This window comes from Martes martes (assembly GCF_963455335.1).
Source record: "Martes martes genome assembly, chromosome: 8".
NCBI lineage: Eukaryota > Metazoa > Chordata > Mammalia > Carnivora > Mustelidae > Martes > Martes martes.
The window spans coordinates 106,523,320-106,541,270 of record NC_137895.1 but is presented as its reverse complement, the minus strand read 5'-3'; the positions used below and the strand labels follow the sequence as shown (position 1 = coordinate 106,541,270).

Below are 17,951 nucleotides of genomic sequence, written 5' to 3'. Positions count from 1 at the left end.
TTTGAGGAATCTCCCTCCTGTTTTCTGAAGTGGCTGTACCAACTTGCATTCCTATCAACAGTGTAAGAGGGTTCTCCTTTCTCCACAATCTCACCAACATTTGTTATTTCCTGCCTTTTAATTTTTGCCATCCTAACTGGTGTAAGATGGTATCTCAGTGTGGTTTTGATTTGAATTTCCCTGATGGGAAATGATGTTGAATATTTTTTCATGTGTCTGTTAGCCATTTGTATGTCTTCTTTGGAGAAGTGTCTGTTCATGTCTTCTGCCCATTTTTTGACTTGATTATTTCTTTTTTGGGTGTTGAGTTTGAGAAGTTCTTTATAGATCTTGGATACCAACCCTTTATCTATAATGTCACTTGCAAATATCTTCTCCCATTCCATGGGTTGCCTGTTAGTTTTGTTGACTGTTTCCTTTGCTGTGCAGAAGTTTTTATTTTGATGAAGTCCCAAAGGTTCATTTTTGCTTTTGTTTCCCTTAACTTTGGAGATGTGTCATGAAAGAAGTTGTTGTGGTCAATGGGTAGTGTGGACATTTTAACAATATTAATTTTTTTATTTTAATAAACATATAATGTATTTTTATCCCCAGGGGTACAGGTCTGTGAATTGCTAGGTTTACACATTTCACAGCACTCATCATAGCACATACCCTCCCCAATGTCCATATCCCCACCACCCTCTCCCGTCCCCCCTCCCCCCAGCAACCCTCAGTCTGTTTTTTGAGATTGAGTCTTTTATGGTTTGTCTCCCTCCCAATCCCATCTTTTCATTTTTTCTTTTCCTAGCTCCCCCCAACCCCCCCCCACATTGCATCTCCACTTCCTCATATCAAAGAGATCATATGATAGTTGTCTTTCTCCGATTCACTTATTTCACTAAGCATAATACCCTCTAGTTCCATGCACGCTGTCGCAAAAGGCAAGATTTCATTTCTTTTGATGGCTGCATAGTATTCCATTGTGTATATATACCACATCTTCTTTATCCATTCATCTGTTGATGGACATCTAGGTTCTTTCCACAGTTTGGCTATTGTGGACATTGCTGCTGTAAACATTCGGGTGCACGTGCCCCTTCGGAGCACCACATTTGTATCTTTAGGATATATACCCAGTAGTGCAATTGCTGGGTCATAGGGTAGCTCTATTTTCAGTTTTTTGAGGAACCTCCACACTGTTTTCAAGAGTGGTTGCACCAGCTTGCAATCCCACCAGCAGTGTAGGAGGATTCCCCTCTCTCCGCATCCTCGCCAGCATCTGTCATTTCTTGACTTGTTAATTTTAGCCATTCTGACTGGTGTGAGGTGGTATCTCATTGTGGTTTTGATTTGTATTTCCCTGATGCCGAGTGATGTGGAGCACTTTTTCATGTGTCTGTTGGCCATCTGGATGTCTTCTTTGCAGAAATGTCTGTTCATGTCCTCTGCCCATTTCTTGATTGGATTATTTGTTCTTTGGGTGTTGAGTTTGATAAGCTCTTTATAGATTTTGGATACTAGCCCTTTATCTGATATGTCATTTGCAAATATCTTCTCCCATTCTGTCAGTTGTCTTTTGGTTTTGTTAACTGTTTCCTTTGCTGTGCAAAAGCTTTTGATCTTGATGAAATCCCAATAGTTCATTTTTGCCCTTGCTTCTGTTGCCTTTGGCGATGTTCCTAGGAAGAAGTTGCTGCGGGTGAGGTCAAAGAGGTTGCTGCCTGCATTCTCCTCAAGGATTTTGATGGATTCCTTTCTCACATTGAGGTCCTTCATCCATTTTGAGTCTATTTTCATGTGTGGTGTAAGGAAATAGTCCAATTTCATTTTTCTGCATGTGGCTGTCCAATTTTCCCAGCACCATTTGTTGAAGAGGCTGTCTTTTTTCCATTGGATATTATTTCCTGCTTTGTCGAAGATTAGTTGACCATAGAGTTGAGGGTCTATTTCTGGGCTCTCTATTCTGTTCCATTGATCTATATGTCTGTTTTTGTGCCAGTACCATACTGTCTTGATGATGACAGCTTTGTAATAGAGCTTGAAGTCTGGAATTGTGATGCCACCGACTTTGGCTTTCTTTTTCAATATTCCTTTGGCTATTCGAGGTCTTTTCTGGTTCCATATAAATTTTAGGATTATTTGTTCTATTTCTTTTAAAAAAAAGTGGATGGGATTTTGATAGGGATTGCATTAAATGTGTAGATTGCTTTAGGTAGAATAGACATTTTCACAATATTTGTTCTTCCAATACATGAGCATGGAATATTTTTCCATTTCTTTGTGTCTTCCTCAATTTCTTTCATGAGTACTTTATAGTTTTCTGAGTACAGATTCTTTGCCTCTTTGGTTAGATTTATTCCTAGGTATCTTATGGTTTTGGGTGCGATTGTAAATGGGACTGACTCCTCAATTTCTCTTTCTTCTGTTTTGTTGTTAGTGTAAAGAAATGCGACTGATTTCTGTGCATTGACTTTATATCCTGACACTTTACTGAATTCCTGTACAAGTTCTAGCAGTTTTGGAGTGGAGCCTTTTGGGTTTTCCACATACAGTATCATATCATCTGCAAAGAGTGATAGTTTGACTTCTTCTTTGCCAATTTGGATGCCTTTAATTTCTTTTTGTTGTCTCATTACTGAGGTTAGGACTTCTAGTACAATGTTGAACAGCAGTGGTGATAACGGACATCCTTGCCATGTTCCTGACCTTAGCAGAAAAGCTTTCAGTTTTTCTCCATTGAGAATGATATTTGCAGTGGGTTTTTCATAGATGGCTTTGATAATATTGAGGTATGTGCCTTCTATCCCTACACTTTGAAGAGTTTTAATCAGGAAGGGATGCTGCACTTTGTCAAATGCTTTTTCAGCATCTATTGAGAGTATCATATGGTTCTTATTCTTTCTTTTATTAATGTATTGTATCACATTGTTGGATTTGCAGATGTTGAACCAACCTTGCAGCCCTGGAATAAATCCCACTTGGTCGTGGTGAATAATCCTTTTAATGTACTGTTGGATCCTATTGGCCAGTATTTTGGTGAGAATTTCCGCATCTGTGTTCATCAAAGATATTGGTCTGTAATTCTCTTTTTTGGTGGGATCCTTGTCTGGTTTTGGGATCAAGGTGATGCTGGCCTCATCAAATGAGTTTGGAAGTTTTCCTTCCATTTCTATTTTTTGGAACAGTTTCAGGAGAATAGGAATTAATTCTTCTTTAAATGTTTGGTAGAATTCCCTTGGGAAGCCATCTGGTCCTGGACTTTTGTTTGTTTGGAGATTTTTGATGACTGTTTCAATCTCCTTACTGGTTATGGGTCTGTTCAAGTTTTCTATTTCTTCCTGGTTCAGTTGTGGTAGTTTATATGTCTCTAGAAACATATCCATTTCTTCCAGGTTGTCAAATTTGTTGGCGTAGAGTTGCTCGTAGTATGTTCTTATAATTGTTTGTATTTCTTTGGTGTTGGTTGTGATCTCTCCTCTTTCATTCATGATTTTATTTATTTGTGTCCTTTCTCTTTTCTTTTTGATAAGTCTGGCCAGGGGCTTATCAATCTTATTAATTCTTTCAAAGAACCAGCTCCTAGTTTTGTTGATTTGTTCTATTGTTTTTTAATTTTTTTTAAGATTTTATTTATTTATTTGACAGAGATCACAAGTAGGCAGAGAGAGAGAGAGGAAGGGAAGCAGGCTCCCTGCTGAGCAGAGAGCCAGATGCGGGGCTTGATCCCAGGACCCTGGGATCATGACCTGAGCCGAAGGCAGAGGCTTCAACCCACTGAGCCACCCAGGCGCCCCTTGTTCTATTGTTTTTTTAGTTTCTATTTCATTGATTTCGGCTCTGATCTTTATGATAGTACATTTGTTACAATTGATGAACCTATATTATCACATCATTATCAGCCAAAGTCCAGGTTTACATGAGGGCTCACTCTTGGTGTGGTACATTCTATGGGTTTGGACACATGCATCCAACATTATAGATCATGCAGAGTAGTTTCACTGCCCTAAAAAATCCTCTGTTTTCTGCCTATTCATCCCTCCCTCCCCCAAAACCTCTGGCTACCACTGATCTTTTTCCTTTTTCTATAGTTTTGCTTTTTCCAGAATGTCATTTAGTTGGAGTGCAGGACGTAGCCTTTTCAGGCTGGCTGCTTTTATTGAGTAATATGCATTAGGTTTTGGCCATTGTGAGTAGAGCTGCTATAAACAATTGTGCACAAGTTAGTGTTTGAGTACCTCTTTTCAGTTCTCTTGGGTAAATTCTTAGCAGGAGAAATTACTGAAGACCTGCTGGACTTGTTTTGCCCATTAATTCTCCCTTTTGTGTTCCCATCCTGCAGAATCTGGTAGAGGCTGCTGAGGAGGCTGACCTGAACCATGAATTCAATGAGTCTCTGGTGGTGAGTCCACCTGCTCCCAGAGCTGCTGCTGGGAGAGTATAATGACTAATGGCTGAACCACAACCAAGGGCCAGGCTCACCTGAGTACAAGATACGGAGGGGTAGGGGAAGGGATGTCCCACACTGTCTTTTGATATGCATAGGATTTTTATGAACCTACAGTAGTAGTTTAATTCTGAAATGTTCTCTGGACTTTAAGAAGAGATTTATGGACCAGGTGGGAGAGATAGCTATCAAGACTTGGGGGGCAGGGGACAGAGCGGTAGTCCACCCATTCCATAAGCATTTATTGCCCAACCACAATGGGTTAGCCTCTGCAAAGATTAAAAAGTCAAGAAGCTCATAGACCAAATTACTCTAGCATATGGCATGTAACCAGCCCATGAGAGTTGGTAAACAGAGTTACAAGAATACAGAAGGGAAGGGGTGGAGGCTCAGATGCTTCTGCAGACAGGATGGCTTTAGGGCCAGCCTCAGGCTGAGGGGGATTTGAGCAGAAAAGGCATGGAGAAGCTGAAGGAAAAGAAAAGACACCGAAATTGGAAAACACAAGATTACGGAAATTGTGAATGGTCAGCTCCATATGTCCAGGGGATGGTGAAGTGGAAAGTGACTGTGGACAGATAGGAATCTGGCCTCAATTCAGCTCAGAATGGCACATGTCGAAGGGTTTGAGAGAGAGAGGGACACAGGGGATCTGTGTCCCTTGCTGTCAACGGTGTTGTGGCATGGGGTGGGACGTAGGGTGTCCTGAGGAGGCTGTTCAAGATCTGAGCCAGGTGGTGTGCAGGGAGTGGGGAAGAGGCTCTGATTATGGCTCTAAGTGTGGTCATCCAAGTGGACCCCCCAACACCGCATGTTAGAGCCAGAGATCACACTGATGACTCCTCAGAAAGGCACTGGGGCCACAGGCTGTTTCTTAAAGAGAGAAGCCTCCCTTCCTAGGACCCACTGTTCCAGGTCTCTAGGAGTTCCCCACACTGGAAAAAAAAAATGGTAGTGCCCATGATGTTGCTTCTGTCTCTTTACCTCACCTTAGATCTCTGGCTGCTTGTCTCTGGCTCAGATTACGCTCTACAGAGTGGGGAACTGAAGCAATAATCTAGACCATTTACAACAAAAACCAAGTGAATCAACCATGCACTCCAATATCTGGCTATGTATTGTCTGTATGTGTGATGCAGATTATTGTCTGAGTTGTCCACGGCTGTTGCTGGTATAGATGCTGTCAGTCTGTCTGACCCTGTCTCCCATGTCTGAGTCCTCTGACCTGTGCCATTTGTTTTTCTCTCTCTCTTGTGTCCACACTGTCTGTCCTGCTCATGCTTGTCTGCTCCTAGTTTGACTATTACAACTCTGTCCTGATCAACGAGAGGGACGAGAATGGCAATTACGTGGAGCTGGGGGCTGAGTTTATCCTCGAGTCCAACACACACTTCAGCAACCTGATGGTGAACACCTCCATCAGCAATGTGCAGCTGCCCACCAATGTGTACAACAAAGGTAGCTCCCCACTCCCACCCGGCACTCTCCCTGAACAGCTTACACTGTGAGTTTTAATGCTATGCCTCCATTTTCCTGAGAAGCCTTGAAGGGTGTAAACTGGGTCTCCTACCTCTTTCACTGAGGAGAACAAGAAGGGATTCTGCACCAGTCTGGACTGGGAGAAAGCTCAGTGTTCCTGGACTGGAGGGTGTGAGTGTGGCTTTCTGATTGTGAGGTAGCAGGCAGCTGTGAACAGCATCGCTGCAGCCTGTGTGTGTGTGTGTTCAGTGGGTGAAGAACCGGTCACTGTTGCTTGTGACTTCGTTTCCCTGGCAGCTCCTTCTATAATCTCATCCTTTAGACCCAGACATTTTAAATGGAGTCTACATGTCCGAAGCCTTGAACCCTGTTTTTGTGGAGAACTTCCGGAGAGACCCAACACTGACCTGGCAATATTTTGGCAGCTCCACTGGATTCTTCAGGATCTATCCAGGTAGGAACATGGGAAGGCATCTCCGTGGCCTTTTCAGCTTTTCTTGGAATAAGGCAATAGAGGCATTGGAGACGGACCGTGGCACTCAGGCCCCTAGTGAATGAACCCCCCCATCCAAAAGCATCTCCAAACCACACTTTGACACCCTTTATAACATGATAACCACATTTATAATAAATAGTTATTAAATAAATGAATCAATCAATGAATCAATGACACCATCAATCACCGTGGTAACCAGCCCCAAAGTGCCCACATTAAATTCTTGTCCCATGAACAGCACTGTGGAAAATGCAAAAATAAGATAAAACAAGTCTTGATCCTAAGAAGTTTACATCCTAATTGGAGACATGGAGCATACTCGCTTGAAGTGCTCAACGGCAATGTAAAAAGTGTCACAGGTTACTGTGTGATTAGTGGCCAACTAAATGGACTGCATGGGGAAAGCTCCCTTGTTCATCAATAAAAATAAGAAACAGAAATATCTACCACAACATTTGCATTTTACTCCAACCCATTTTTATATTTTTAGCACACTATCTGGAATGTCTTGAAGTTGCCCTGCATTTCTGAGACAGGAAAGCATAAAAATCCTAAAGGATTTTTCGTGTTCCCAGGCTGGAAAAGCCAGTTCCTCTGCAGGACTACATGGGGATCTTAGAGCCCACAGGGTTCCTGCTGTTAGCATGACCTTATCTCTCTGCCCGAATCCACAACCAGTCACTGGTTCTTTTCTGCTCTCCTGAGCCTCGATGAGCAAGCTCATCCCCCTTCCATGTAACAGCCCTTCAAGTGCTTGAAGTCAACTCACATGTCCATAGGGCCTTCTTCAGGGTAGAATTCCCACAAGTACTTCTGCCACACCAGGGCTTCCAGAGACATCAACTTGTGTGCAAATAACACTTTCCAGTTATAGTCTGCAAAGACGGGGGCAATTTCTCACATCCGCATCTACATTTATAGATACATGTCAGCCCTCAGGTGGACAGTATTGGGTTGACCATAATCCTTGACCATGGTACACTGTTCCTATGAGCCCAGGCAGGCCTATTTCTATTTATTTTATTTTTAATTTGTTTAAAAGAGATGCTTGTATATACATGACCGATGCAAAAACTAGAATCTTACCAAACCTCTATCTACTTAATATGCTTCTCCTCTGATCTGCCCTTTGTCCCCCAACTTCCCCCCAATCCCACCCTCCCAATGACCAGGTAACAGCTATCCTGCACTTCAAACTTACCATCCATTTGAAATTTTTGGCCGTCTGCTTAGTTATTTAGTCTTAACTCATATTTACACACACACACACACAAACACATACACACACACACACACACACACATCTCCTCAAAAATATATTGTTTTGTTTAGCTCATTTTTGAAATTTATTACACTGGTTTTATGTGTAGACTTTCAGAGCATACTTTTTTATTCAGTATTATACTAGCAACATTCATCTGGGTTGTCACATATATCTGTACTTTGTCATTTTTGTTCCTGTATCATATTCTTGGGGGCCAATATATCAGTTCATTCATCCTTCTGATCCTGTCTGGGTTGTTTGCAGTTTGTTTTTCTTCTGGTTTTTTGTTTGTTTGTTATTTCTTTTTTTTTTTTCTACTTTTAAGAACAGGGTTGCTATGAACATTTCTTATGCATGTGTCCCCAGACGTAGTATAAGAGCTGCTCTTGAGCATGTACCTAGGGATGGAATTGCTAGGTACTAAGGTGCAGGACTGTTCAGCCATGGCAAGAAAGTGCAAAATTGTTTTCCAAAATGCTTGCACCAGTTATAATCCGACCAGCCATGAATAAAAGGTTCTGTTGATGCACATTTTCTCAAACCCTGGGTATTGTGAAATGTTAACCATTTTTGTTAATTAACACTTTAGTACAAAATGTTATTTCACTGTGGTCTAACACTGTGTTTCTTCCATCGCTTAGGAAGTTGAGCATCTCCTTCTTCCTATGTCATTTGTTGTATGTTTTTCTTCTTCTCTGAAATGGCTATTGTGTCTTCTGTCTGTTCCCTTTCCTAATGTTAACCTGTCCTTACGTTTTTATGAAAACCTAACTTGATCATAACAAATTAGTCTTTTATGCGTTGTTGGATTTCGTTTACTAGTATCTTTTTTTTAAAGATTTTATTTATTTATTTGACAGACGGAGATCACAAGTAGGCAGAGAGGCAGGCACAGAGAGAGGGGGAAGCAGGCTCCCTGCTAAGCAGAGACCCCCCAACGCGGAGCTCGGTCCCAGGACCCTGAGATCATGACCTGAGCTGAAGGCAGAGGCTTAACCCACTGAGCCACCCAGGTGCCCCTAGTTTACTAGCATCTTGTTCAGGATTTTTTGAGTAAAATGGTCTTGTAATTTCTTTTTCTGGTACTGTCTTTGTCTGGTTTTCAAAATTATAATAGCTTCATAGAATAAACTGGGAAATATTCCCTCTTTTTCTGGTTTTTGGAAGTTTTTAAATAAGTTAGAGTGATGTTTTCCTTGAAATCTTATTAGATTCATCTATAAAGCCATATAGGCTTGGGGTGTCTGGGTGGTTCAGTTAGTTAAGTGTCTGCCTTCGACTCAGGTCATGATCCCAGGGTCCTGGGATCGAATTCCACTTGGGCTCCCTGCTCAGTGGGAAGCCTGCTTCCCCCCGCTACTCCCCCTGCTTATGTTCTCTGTCACTGTGTCTCTCTGTCAAATAAATAAATAAAATCTTTTTTTAAAAAAATGTAAGCCTGATGTTTTCTTTATGGGAAGATTTTAAATTACCACTTCAAGGAATTTATGCTTATGGGACTAATAAAGCTTTCTTTTCCTTCTTAATTTGGTAAAATACCGTTTCTAAGATTCCATCTATCTTGTCTGAGTTTTCAAAACTATTCTCAGGAAGCTATTATTCTATTATCTTTTTAATCTCTGCTGTATCTATAATTATTTCCTGTTTTTATTTATAGTATTACTCATTTTTTTTTTTTTATCATTGCATCATTGAGTTCTCTGTTTTGTTAGTCTGTCTCAGGAATTATCTTTTGTCTTCATGGACTACTCTCTATGGCTTCTTTGTTCTCCATGTCACCTGTTTCAGTTCTGACCTTAGCTCCTCTTCTTTTTTTTTTTTTTTTTAAGATTTATTTTTTTATTTGACAGAGAGAGAGAGATCACAAGTAGGCAGAGAAGCAGGCAGAGAGGGAGAAGGAGGTGGAGAGAGAGGGGAGAGCAGGCTCCATGCTGAGCAGAGAGCCCGATGTGGGGCTTGATCCCAGGACCCTGAGACCATGACCTGAGCCGAAGGCAGAGGCTTAACCCACTGAGCCACCCAGGTGCCGCCTTAGCTCCTCTTCTCCCTTTCCTTGGATCTATCTGCTGTTCTTCTTTCCAACTTATTAAATTAACTTAGCTTTAACTTTTAGCCTTTCTTTGTTACTAAAGTAAAAGTTTTGGGGTTTTTTAAAAGATTTTTATTTATTTATTTGACAGACAGAGATCGCAAGTAGGCAGAGAGTCAGACGCGGGGTGGGGGCAGGGAGGCAGGCTCCCTGCTGAGCAGAGAGCCCGATGTGGGGCTCTATCCCAGGACCCCAGGATCATGACCCAAGCCAAAGGCAGAGGCTTTAACCCACTGAGACACCTAGATGCCCCTAAAGTAAACGTTTTTAATGAGACTTTGGACCTAGAAGCTCCACTTTTGCTGTCTCTCATTAGGGGTGGTTTCTAAATTTTTTAAATTATAGTAAAATACATATAACATAAAATTTATCACCCTAACTTTTAAATTGGAATGATAATTGATATACCTATTATATTAGTTTCAGGAATATAACATAGTGCTTCAATTTTTTTATACATTACAAAATGTTCACCTCAAGAGCTCATTACCCTCTGTGACTGAACAATTATTACAGTATTATTGACTATATACCCTACGTTGTACATTACATCCCTGTGACTTATTTATGTTATAACTAGAAGTGTTTATCTCTTAATCCCCTTCACCTCCTTTTGCCCATTTCCCATCCCCTCACCTCTGTCAATCACCAGTTTGTTTTCTGAATCTGTGAGTCTGTTTCTGTTTTGTTGTCTGCTCATTTACTTATTAGATTCCACACATATGGTATTTGTTTTCGTCTGACTTATTCACTTAGCCTAATACTCTCTAGCTCCATCCATGTTATTGCAAATGGCAAGATTTCATTGTTGTTGTTGTTGTTTTTATGGCTGAGCAACATTCCACTGTGTGTGTATAGATAGATATAGATAGAGATATAGATATCTCACATCTTCTTTATCCATTCATTTTTCAATGAACACTTACGTTGCTTCCATGTCATGCTAGTATGTTAGTACTGCAGGAAACATAGGGCTGCATTTATCTTTTCAGATGAGTGATTTTATTTTCCTCAAACAAATATCCAGAAGTGGAATTGCTGGATTGTGTGGCAGTTCTATTTAATTTTTTTAATATCCTCCATACTGTTTTGGTAAGGGCTGCACCAATTTACATTTCCATCAACAGTGCACAAGGGCTCCTTTTCTCCTCATTCTTGCCAGCACTTGTTATTTCTTGTCTTTTTGATAATAGCCATTCTGACAGGTGTGAGGTGGTATCTCACTGTGGCTTGATTTGCATTTCCCTGATGATGAGTGACACTGAGCATCGTTTCATGTGTTGGTTTGACCATCTCCACATCTTCTTTAGAAAAATGTCTATTCGGATCCTCTGCACATTTTTTTAAAGATTTTATTTATTTATTTGACAGACAGAGATCACAAGTGGGCAGAGAGGCAGGCAGAGAGAGAGGGATGGGGAAGCAGGCTCCCCACTGAGCAGAGAGCCTGACATGGGGCTCGATCCCAGGACCCTGAGACCATGACCTGAGCTGAAGGCAGAGGCCCAACCCACTGAGCCACCCAGGTGCCCCCTCTGCCCATTTTTAATCAAGTTGTTTGCTTTTTTGTTGTGAGTTGTATGAGTTTTTTTAATATATTTTGAATATCAACTCCTTCTTGTATGTATCATTTGCAAATATTTTCTTCCATTCAGTAGGTTGCCTTTTACTTTGTTGATAGATTCCTTTACTGCAAATTTTTTTTAGTTTGATGTAGTCCCATTTAATTTTTGCTTTTGTTGCCTTGCCTAAGGAGACCTAGGCAAAAAAGTATTGTAGGAGGGTTCCCCTTTCTCCACATCCTTGCCAATTCCTGTCGTTTCCTGACTTGTTAATTTTAGCCATTCTGATTGGTGTGAGGTGGTAACTCACTGTGGTTTTGATTTGTATTTCCCTGATGCCGAGTAATGTGGAACACTTTTTCGTGTGTCTGTTGGCCATTCGGATGTCTTCTTTGCAGAAATGTCTGTTCAGGTCCTTTGCCCATTTCTTGATTGGACTTTTTGTTCTTTGGTGTTGAGTTTGACAAGTTCTTTATAGATTTTGGATACTAACCCTTTATCTGATATGTCATTTGCGAATATTTTCTCCCATTCTTTTGGTTGTCTTTTGGTTTTGTTCACTGTTTCCTTTGCTGTGCAAAAGCTTTTGATCTTGATGAAGTCCCAATAGTTCATTTTTGCCCTTGCTTCCCTTACCTTTGGTGATGTTTCTAGGAAAAAGTTGCTGTGGCTGAAGTCCAAAAGGTTGCTTCCTGTGCTCTCTTCAAGGATTTTGATGGATTCTTGTCTCACTTGAGGTCTTTCAACCATTTTGAGTCTATTTTTGTGTGTGGTGTAAGGAAATGGTCCAGTTTCATTCTTCTGCATATGGCTGTTCAAATTTCCCAACAACATTTGTTGAAGAGACTGTCTTTTTTCCATTGGACATTCTCTCCTGCTCTGAAGATTAGTTGACAATAGAGTTGAGGGTCCATTTCTGGGCTCTCTATTCTGTTCCATTGATCTATATGTCTGTTTTTGTGCCAGTACTATACTGTCTTGATGATTACAGCTTTGTAATAGAGCTTGAAGTATGAAAATGTGATGCTGCCAACTTCGGTTTTCTTTTTCAACCTTCCTTTGGCTATTTGTTGTCTTTTCTGATTCCATATAAATTTTAGGATTATTTGTTTCATTTCTTTGAAAAAAGTTGATGGTATTTTGATAACGATTGCTTTAAATGTGTACATTGCTCTAGGTGGCATAGACATTTTCACAATATTTGTTCTTCCAATCCAAGAGCATGGAACGTTTTTCCATGTCTTTGTATCTTCCTCAATTTCTTTCATGAGTACTCTATAGTTTCCTGAGTATAGATTCTTTGTCTCTTTGGGTAGATTTATTCCTAGGTATCTTATGGTTTGGGCTGCAGTTGTAAATGGGATTGACTCCTTAATTTCTCTTTCTTCTGTCTTCTTGTTGGTGTATAGAAATGCAACTGATTTCTGTGCATTGATTTTATATCCTGACACTTTACTGAATTCCTGTATGAGTTCTAGCAGTTTTGGAGTGGACTCTTTTGGGTTTTCCACATAAAGTATCATATCATCAGCAAAGAGTAAGAGTTTGACTTCTTCTTTGCCAATTCGGATGCCTTTTATTTCTTTTTGTTGTCTGATTACTGAGGCTAGGACTTCTAGTACTATGTTGAATAGCAGTGGTGATAGTGGACAGTCCTGCCATGTTGCTGACCTTAGGAGAAAAGCTCTCAGTTTTTCCCCATTGAGAATGATATTTGCTGTGGGTTTTATATAGATGGCTTTTATGATATTGAGGTATGTACCTTCTATCCCTACCCTGTGAAGAGTTTTGATCAAGAAAGGATGCTGTACTTTATCAAATGCTTTTTCAGCATCTATTGAGAGTATCATATGGTTCCTGTTCTTTCTTTTATTAATGGATTATATCACATCAATCGATTTGCAGATGTTGAACCAAACGTGTAACTCAGGCATAAATCCCACTTGGTCATGGTGAATAATCCTTTTAATGTACTGTTGGATCTTATCGGTGGAATTTTTGCATCCACGTTCATCAGGGATATTGGTCTGTAATCTTCCTTTTTGATGGGGTCTTTGGTTTGTGGATCAAGGTAATGCTGGCCTCATAAAATGAGTTTGTAAGTTTTCCTTCCATTTCTATTTTTTGGAACAGTTTCAGGAGAATAGGTACTAATTCTTCTTTAAATGTTTGGGAAGCTTTCTGGCCCTGGGCTCTTGTTTTTTGGGAGATTTTTGATGACTGCTTCAATCTCCTTACGGGTCTGTTCAGGTTTTCTATTTCTTCCTGGATCAATTTTGGTAGTTTATACATCTCCAGGAATCCATTTCTTCCAGACTGTCAAATTTGCTGGTGTATAATTGCTCATAATATGTTCTTACAATTCTATCTCTTTGGTGTTGGTTGTAATCTCTCCTCTTTCATTCATGATTGTATTAATTTTGTCCTTTATCTTTTCTTTTTGATAAGTCTGGCCAGGGGAGTATCAATCTTATTAATTCTTTCAAAGAACCAGCTCCTAGTTTTGTTGATTTGTTCTACTGTACTTTGGGTTTCTATTTCATTGATTTCTGCTCTGATCTTTATTATTTCTCATCTTCTGCTGGATTTAGGCTTTATTTGCTATTCTTTCTCCATCTCCTTTTGGTGTAGGGTTAGGTTGTGTATTTGAGACCTGTCTTGTTTCTTGAGAAAGGCATGTTGTGCTATATACTTTCCTCTCAGGACTGCCTTTGGTGCATCCCAAAGATTTTGAACAGTTGTGTTTTCATTTTCATTTGTTTCCATGAATTTTTTAAGTTTTTCTTTAATTTCCTGATTGACCCATTCTTTCTTAGTAAGATGGTCTTTAGCCTCTATGTATTTGAGTTCTTTCCAACTTCCCTCTTGTGGTTGAGTTCTAGTTTCAAAGCATTGTGGTCTGAAAATGTGCAGGGAATGATACCAATCTTTTGGTGCCAGTTGAGACCTGATTTGTGACCCAGAATGTGATCTATTCTGGAGAATGTTCCATGTGCACTAGAGAAGAATTTGTATTTTTTTGCTTTGGGATGGAATGTTCTGAATATATCTGTGATGTCCATCTAGTCCAGTGTGTCATTTAAAGCCTTTATTTGATCTGTCCATTTCCGTGAGGGGGTGTTAAAGTCCCCTTTATTATTGTATTATTGTCAATGTTTCTCTTTGATTTTTTTTTTTATTAATTGGTTTATATAGATGGCTGCTCCCCAGTTAGGGGCATACATATTTTAAATTGTTAGATCTTCTTATTGGACAGACCCTTTAAGTATGATATAGGGTCCTTCCTCATCTCTTATTATAGTCTTTGGCTTAAAATCTAATTGTCTGATATAAGGATTGTCATCCCAGCTTTCTTTTGATGTCCATTAGCATGGTAAATTCTTTTCCACCCTCTCACTTTAAATATGGAGGTGTTTTGGGTTCTAAAATTTGTTTCTTGTAGACAGCATATCAATGGGTTTTGTTTTTTTAATCCACTCTGATACCCTGGGTCTTTTGATTGGGGCATTTAGCCCGTTTACATTCAGGGTAACTATTGAAAGATAAGAGTTTAGTGCCATTGTATTGCCTGTAAGGTGACTGTTACTCTATATTGTGTCTGTTCCTTTCTGGTCTATGTTACTTTTAGGCTCTCTCTTTGCTTAGAGGACCACTTTCAATATTTCCTGTAGGGCTGGTTTGGTGTTTGCAAATACTTTTAGCTTTTGTTTGTCCTGGAAGCTTTTTATGTCTCCTTCTATTTTCAATGACAGCCTAGCTGGATATAGTATTCTTGGCTGCATATTTTTCTCATTTAGTGCTCTGAATATATAATGCCAGTCTTTTCTGGCCCTCCAGGTCTCTGTGGATAGGTCTACTGCCAATCTAATATTTCTACCATTGTAGGTTACAGACCTCTTGTCCTGAGCTGCTTTCAGAATTTTCTGTTTGTCTCTGAGACTTGTAAGTTTTACTATTAGATGATGAGGTGTGGACCTATGTTTGTTGATTTTGAAGGGAGTTCTCTGTGCCTTCCTGGATTTTGATGCCTGTTTTCTTCCCCAAATTAGGGAAGTTCTCTGCTATAATTTGCTCCAATATACCTTCTGCCCCTTTCTTTCTTTTTCTTCTGGGATCCCAATTATTCTAATATAGTTTCAACTTATAGTATCACTTATCTCTCAAATTCTCCCCTCATGGTCCAGTAGTTGTTTATCTCTCCTTTTCTCAGCTTCTTTATTCTCCATCATTTGATCTTTTATATCACTAATTCTCTCTTCTGTCTCATTTATCCTAGCAGTAAGAGCCTCTGTTTCTTATTGCACCTCATTAATAGTTTTTTTTTTAGTTCAACTTGGTTAGATTTTAGTTCTTTTATTTCTCCAGAAAGGGATTCTCTGGTATCTTCTATGCTTTTTTCAATCCCAGCTAGCATCTTTATAATAGTCATTCTGAACTCTAGTTCTGACGCCTAGTTCTGTTGGTACTGCCTCTTGTTTTTTTCTTTGAGGTGAGTTTTTCACCTTGTCATCTTGTCCAGAGAAGAATGGATGAATGAGAGAAAAAAATGTTGAAAGGGTAACAATAATCTCAGAAAAATATGCACTAAACAAATCAGAAGAGACCCAAAACTGGGGTGGGGGAAGGGAAAAAACAATATATGATTAGGCTGGTGAATAGAACAGAGCTACACACTTGATTTTGGTTGTATTTTCATCTGTTAGAAGAAACTGCCTCCCAAAATTTTAAAGAAAGAAAAACTTACATATATACAAAATATATACAAAAAATAAGGATAAATACAATGAAAGGATGAAAATTTAAAAAGATTTTTAAAAAGGAATCGATAAGAAGTTGGTTGAAAAAAGAAATATATATATATATATATATATATATATATATATATATATTTTTTTTTTTTTTTTAAGTAGAGAATGTGACCGAGCTGGAGACTAGAACAAAACCATTCACTAGATTTAGGGTATATTTTGGTCTGTTAGAAGAACTGTATCCCAAAATTTTGAAGAAAGAAAAACTTCTATGTATATAAAAAATAAGGTTAAATACAAAGAAGGAATAGAATATGGCTACAAAAATGAAGATTAAAAAAAGATTTTTAAAAAGGTATTGAAAAGATAAGATTTGGTTAAAATAGGAAAGAAGAAAAATTAAGAAAAAAATAGGAAAAAATAATGAAAATTTATTTTATTTTTAAAGATTTTATGTATTTATTTGGCACAGAGAGAGAGAGGGAACATAAGCAGGGGGAGTGGGAGAGGGAGAAACAGGCTCCCTGCTGAGCAGGGGGCCCAACAAGGGGCTCAATCCCAGGACCTCGGGATCATGATCCAATCTGAAGTCAGCCACTTAACAACTGAGCCACCCAGGCACCCCATAATTAATGAAAATTTTTAAAATTTAACTGAAAGACTAAAGAGTCATGGGCAAAAAGCCATGAATTCTATGTGCTGCATTCCTCTAGCTCTGCAGTTCCACGGTTCTCATTGATCAGTGACCTTGGTCTTGGCTGGATGTTCTTGCTGATCTTCTGAGGGAGAGGCCTGATGCAGTGATTCTCAAATGTCTTTGCCCGAGGCGGAATTACACCACCCTTGTCAGGGTCCAGGCTAAGTAATCTGCTTGGGTTCGCTCTCGGGAGCTTTTGTTCCCTGAACGCTTTCCATACAGCTTTAGAGCACAAGAATGAAAATGGTGGCCTCCTAATCTCCAGCCCCAGAGGAATTGAGAGCTTTGGGGTTCCCCTCTTCAGTGAGCCTTCAGAGAAAAGCAGTCAATCATGCCTGTCTCCCTGGTCTCCGGCCGCACTCTCAGCTCACCCAGTCGGTGACCAAGCATTTCTATCTGTGGCGCACAGCCCCGTTTGGAGTCTCCAAACCCAGTTGATTCCTGCCACGCACTCCCGCGCCGCTCCTGCTGGTGGAGGAAGGTGAGTATCCCCAGATCTGCTGCTCGTCGGGTCCCTGCTCAAAGAGCAGTGGCCCAACTGTGCCTCGGATCATGGTTTAAGGTAACCCCGAGCTGAGAGCCCACTGCTGAACTCTATCTCTGCCATGGGCTTCCCCACTCTGATACCTGGGAGCTCTGCCACACTCAGGCACCCCTGGTATTTCTGTGACCCCGTGGGTCCTGAGGCAACACTGTTCCCATGAGGGCTCCACCCCCCACTTAACCTCTGGATCGACATCCCTGAATGGAGCAGACTTCCAAAAGCTCCGATTTTGTGCTCTGCTGCTCTACCGCTTGCCAGGAACCGGCCCTTCCCCACACAGTCTCTCTTTCCTTACATCACCTCGGATTCACTTCTCCACACATCCTACCTTCCAGAAAGTGGTCGCTTTAATGTTCATCAAATTGCTGCTATCTTTCTTTTTGATTTCCTATTAAGTTTGTAGGTGTTCGGAATGGTTTGATAACTATCTGTCTGAATTCCTGGGACCAGATGAAATTTAGGTCTCCTACTCCTCCACCATCTTGCTCCTCCCCTGCTCCTTTGCCTATTTTTGAATTGGACTGCTTCCTTTTGTGGTTCTTGAGTTGTAGTTCTTTATGTTTGGTGGATATTAACCTCTTGTCAGATAAATAGTTTGCAAATATTTTCTCCCAATCTATGGTTCTCTTTTCACTTTATTGATTTG

The 17,951-nt window shown here is 40.1% G+C and overlaps 1 protein-coding gene across 1 annotated transcript in view; it reads left to right on the top strand.

The window, feature by feature from the left end:
* CACNA2D4 (calcium voltage-gated channel auxiliary subunit alpha2delta 4) overlaps window positions 1-17,951 on the top strand; it is a gene marked incomplete at both ends in the record, with an annotated part of 114,757 nt that overhangs the window by 9,823 nt on the left and 86,983 nt on the right. Inside the window, 3 exons of the mRNA XM_080810292.1 lie at window positions 4,322-4,381; window positions 5,722-5,884; window positions 6,228-6,359. Coding sequence (XP_080666418.1) covers window positions 4,322-4,381; window positions 5,722-5,884; window positions 6,228-6,359 — 355 coding nt within the window. The remainder of the gene's footprint in view (window positions 1-4,321; window positions 4,382-5,721; window positions 5,885-6,227; window positions 6,360-17,951) is intronic.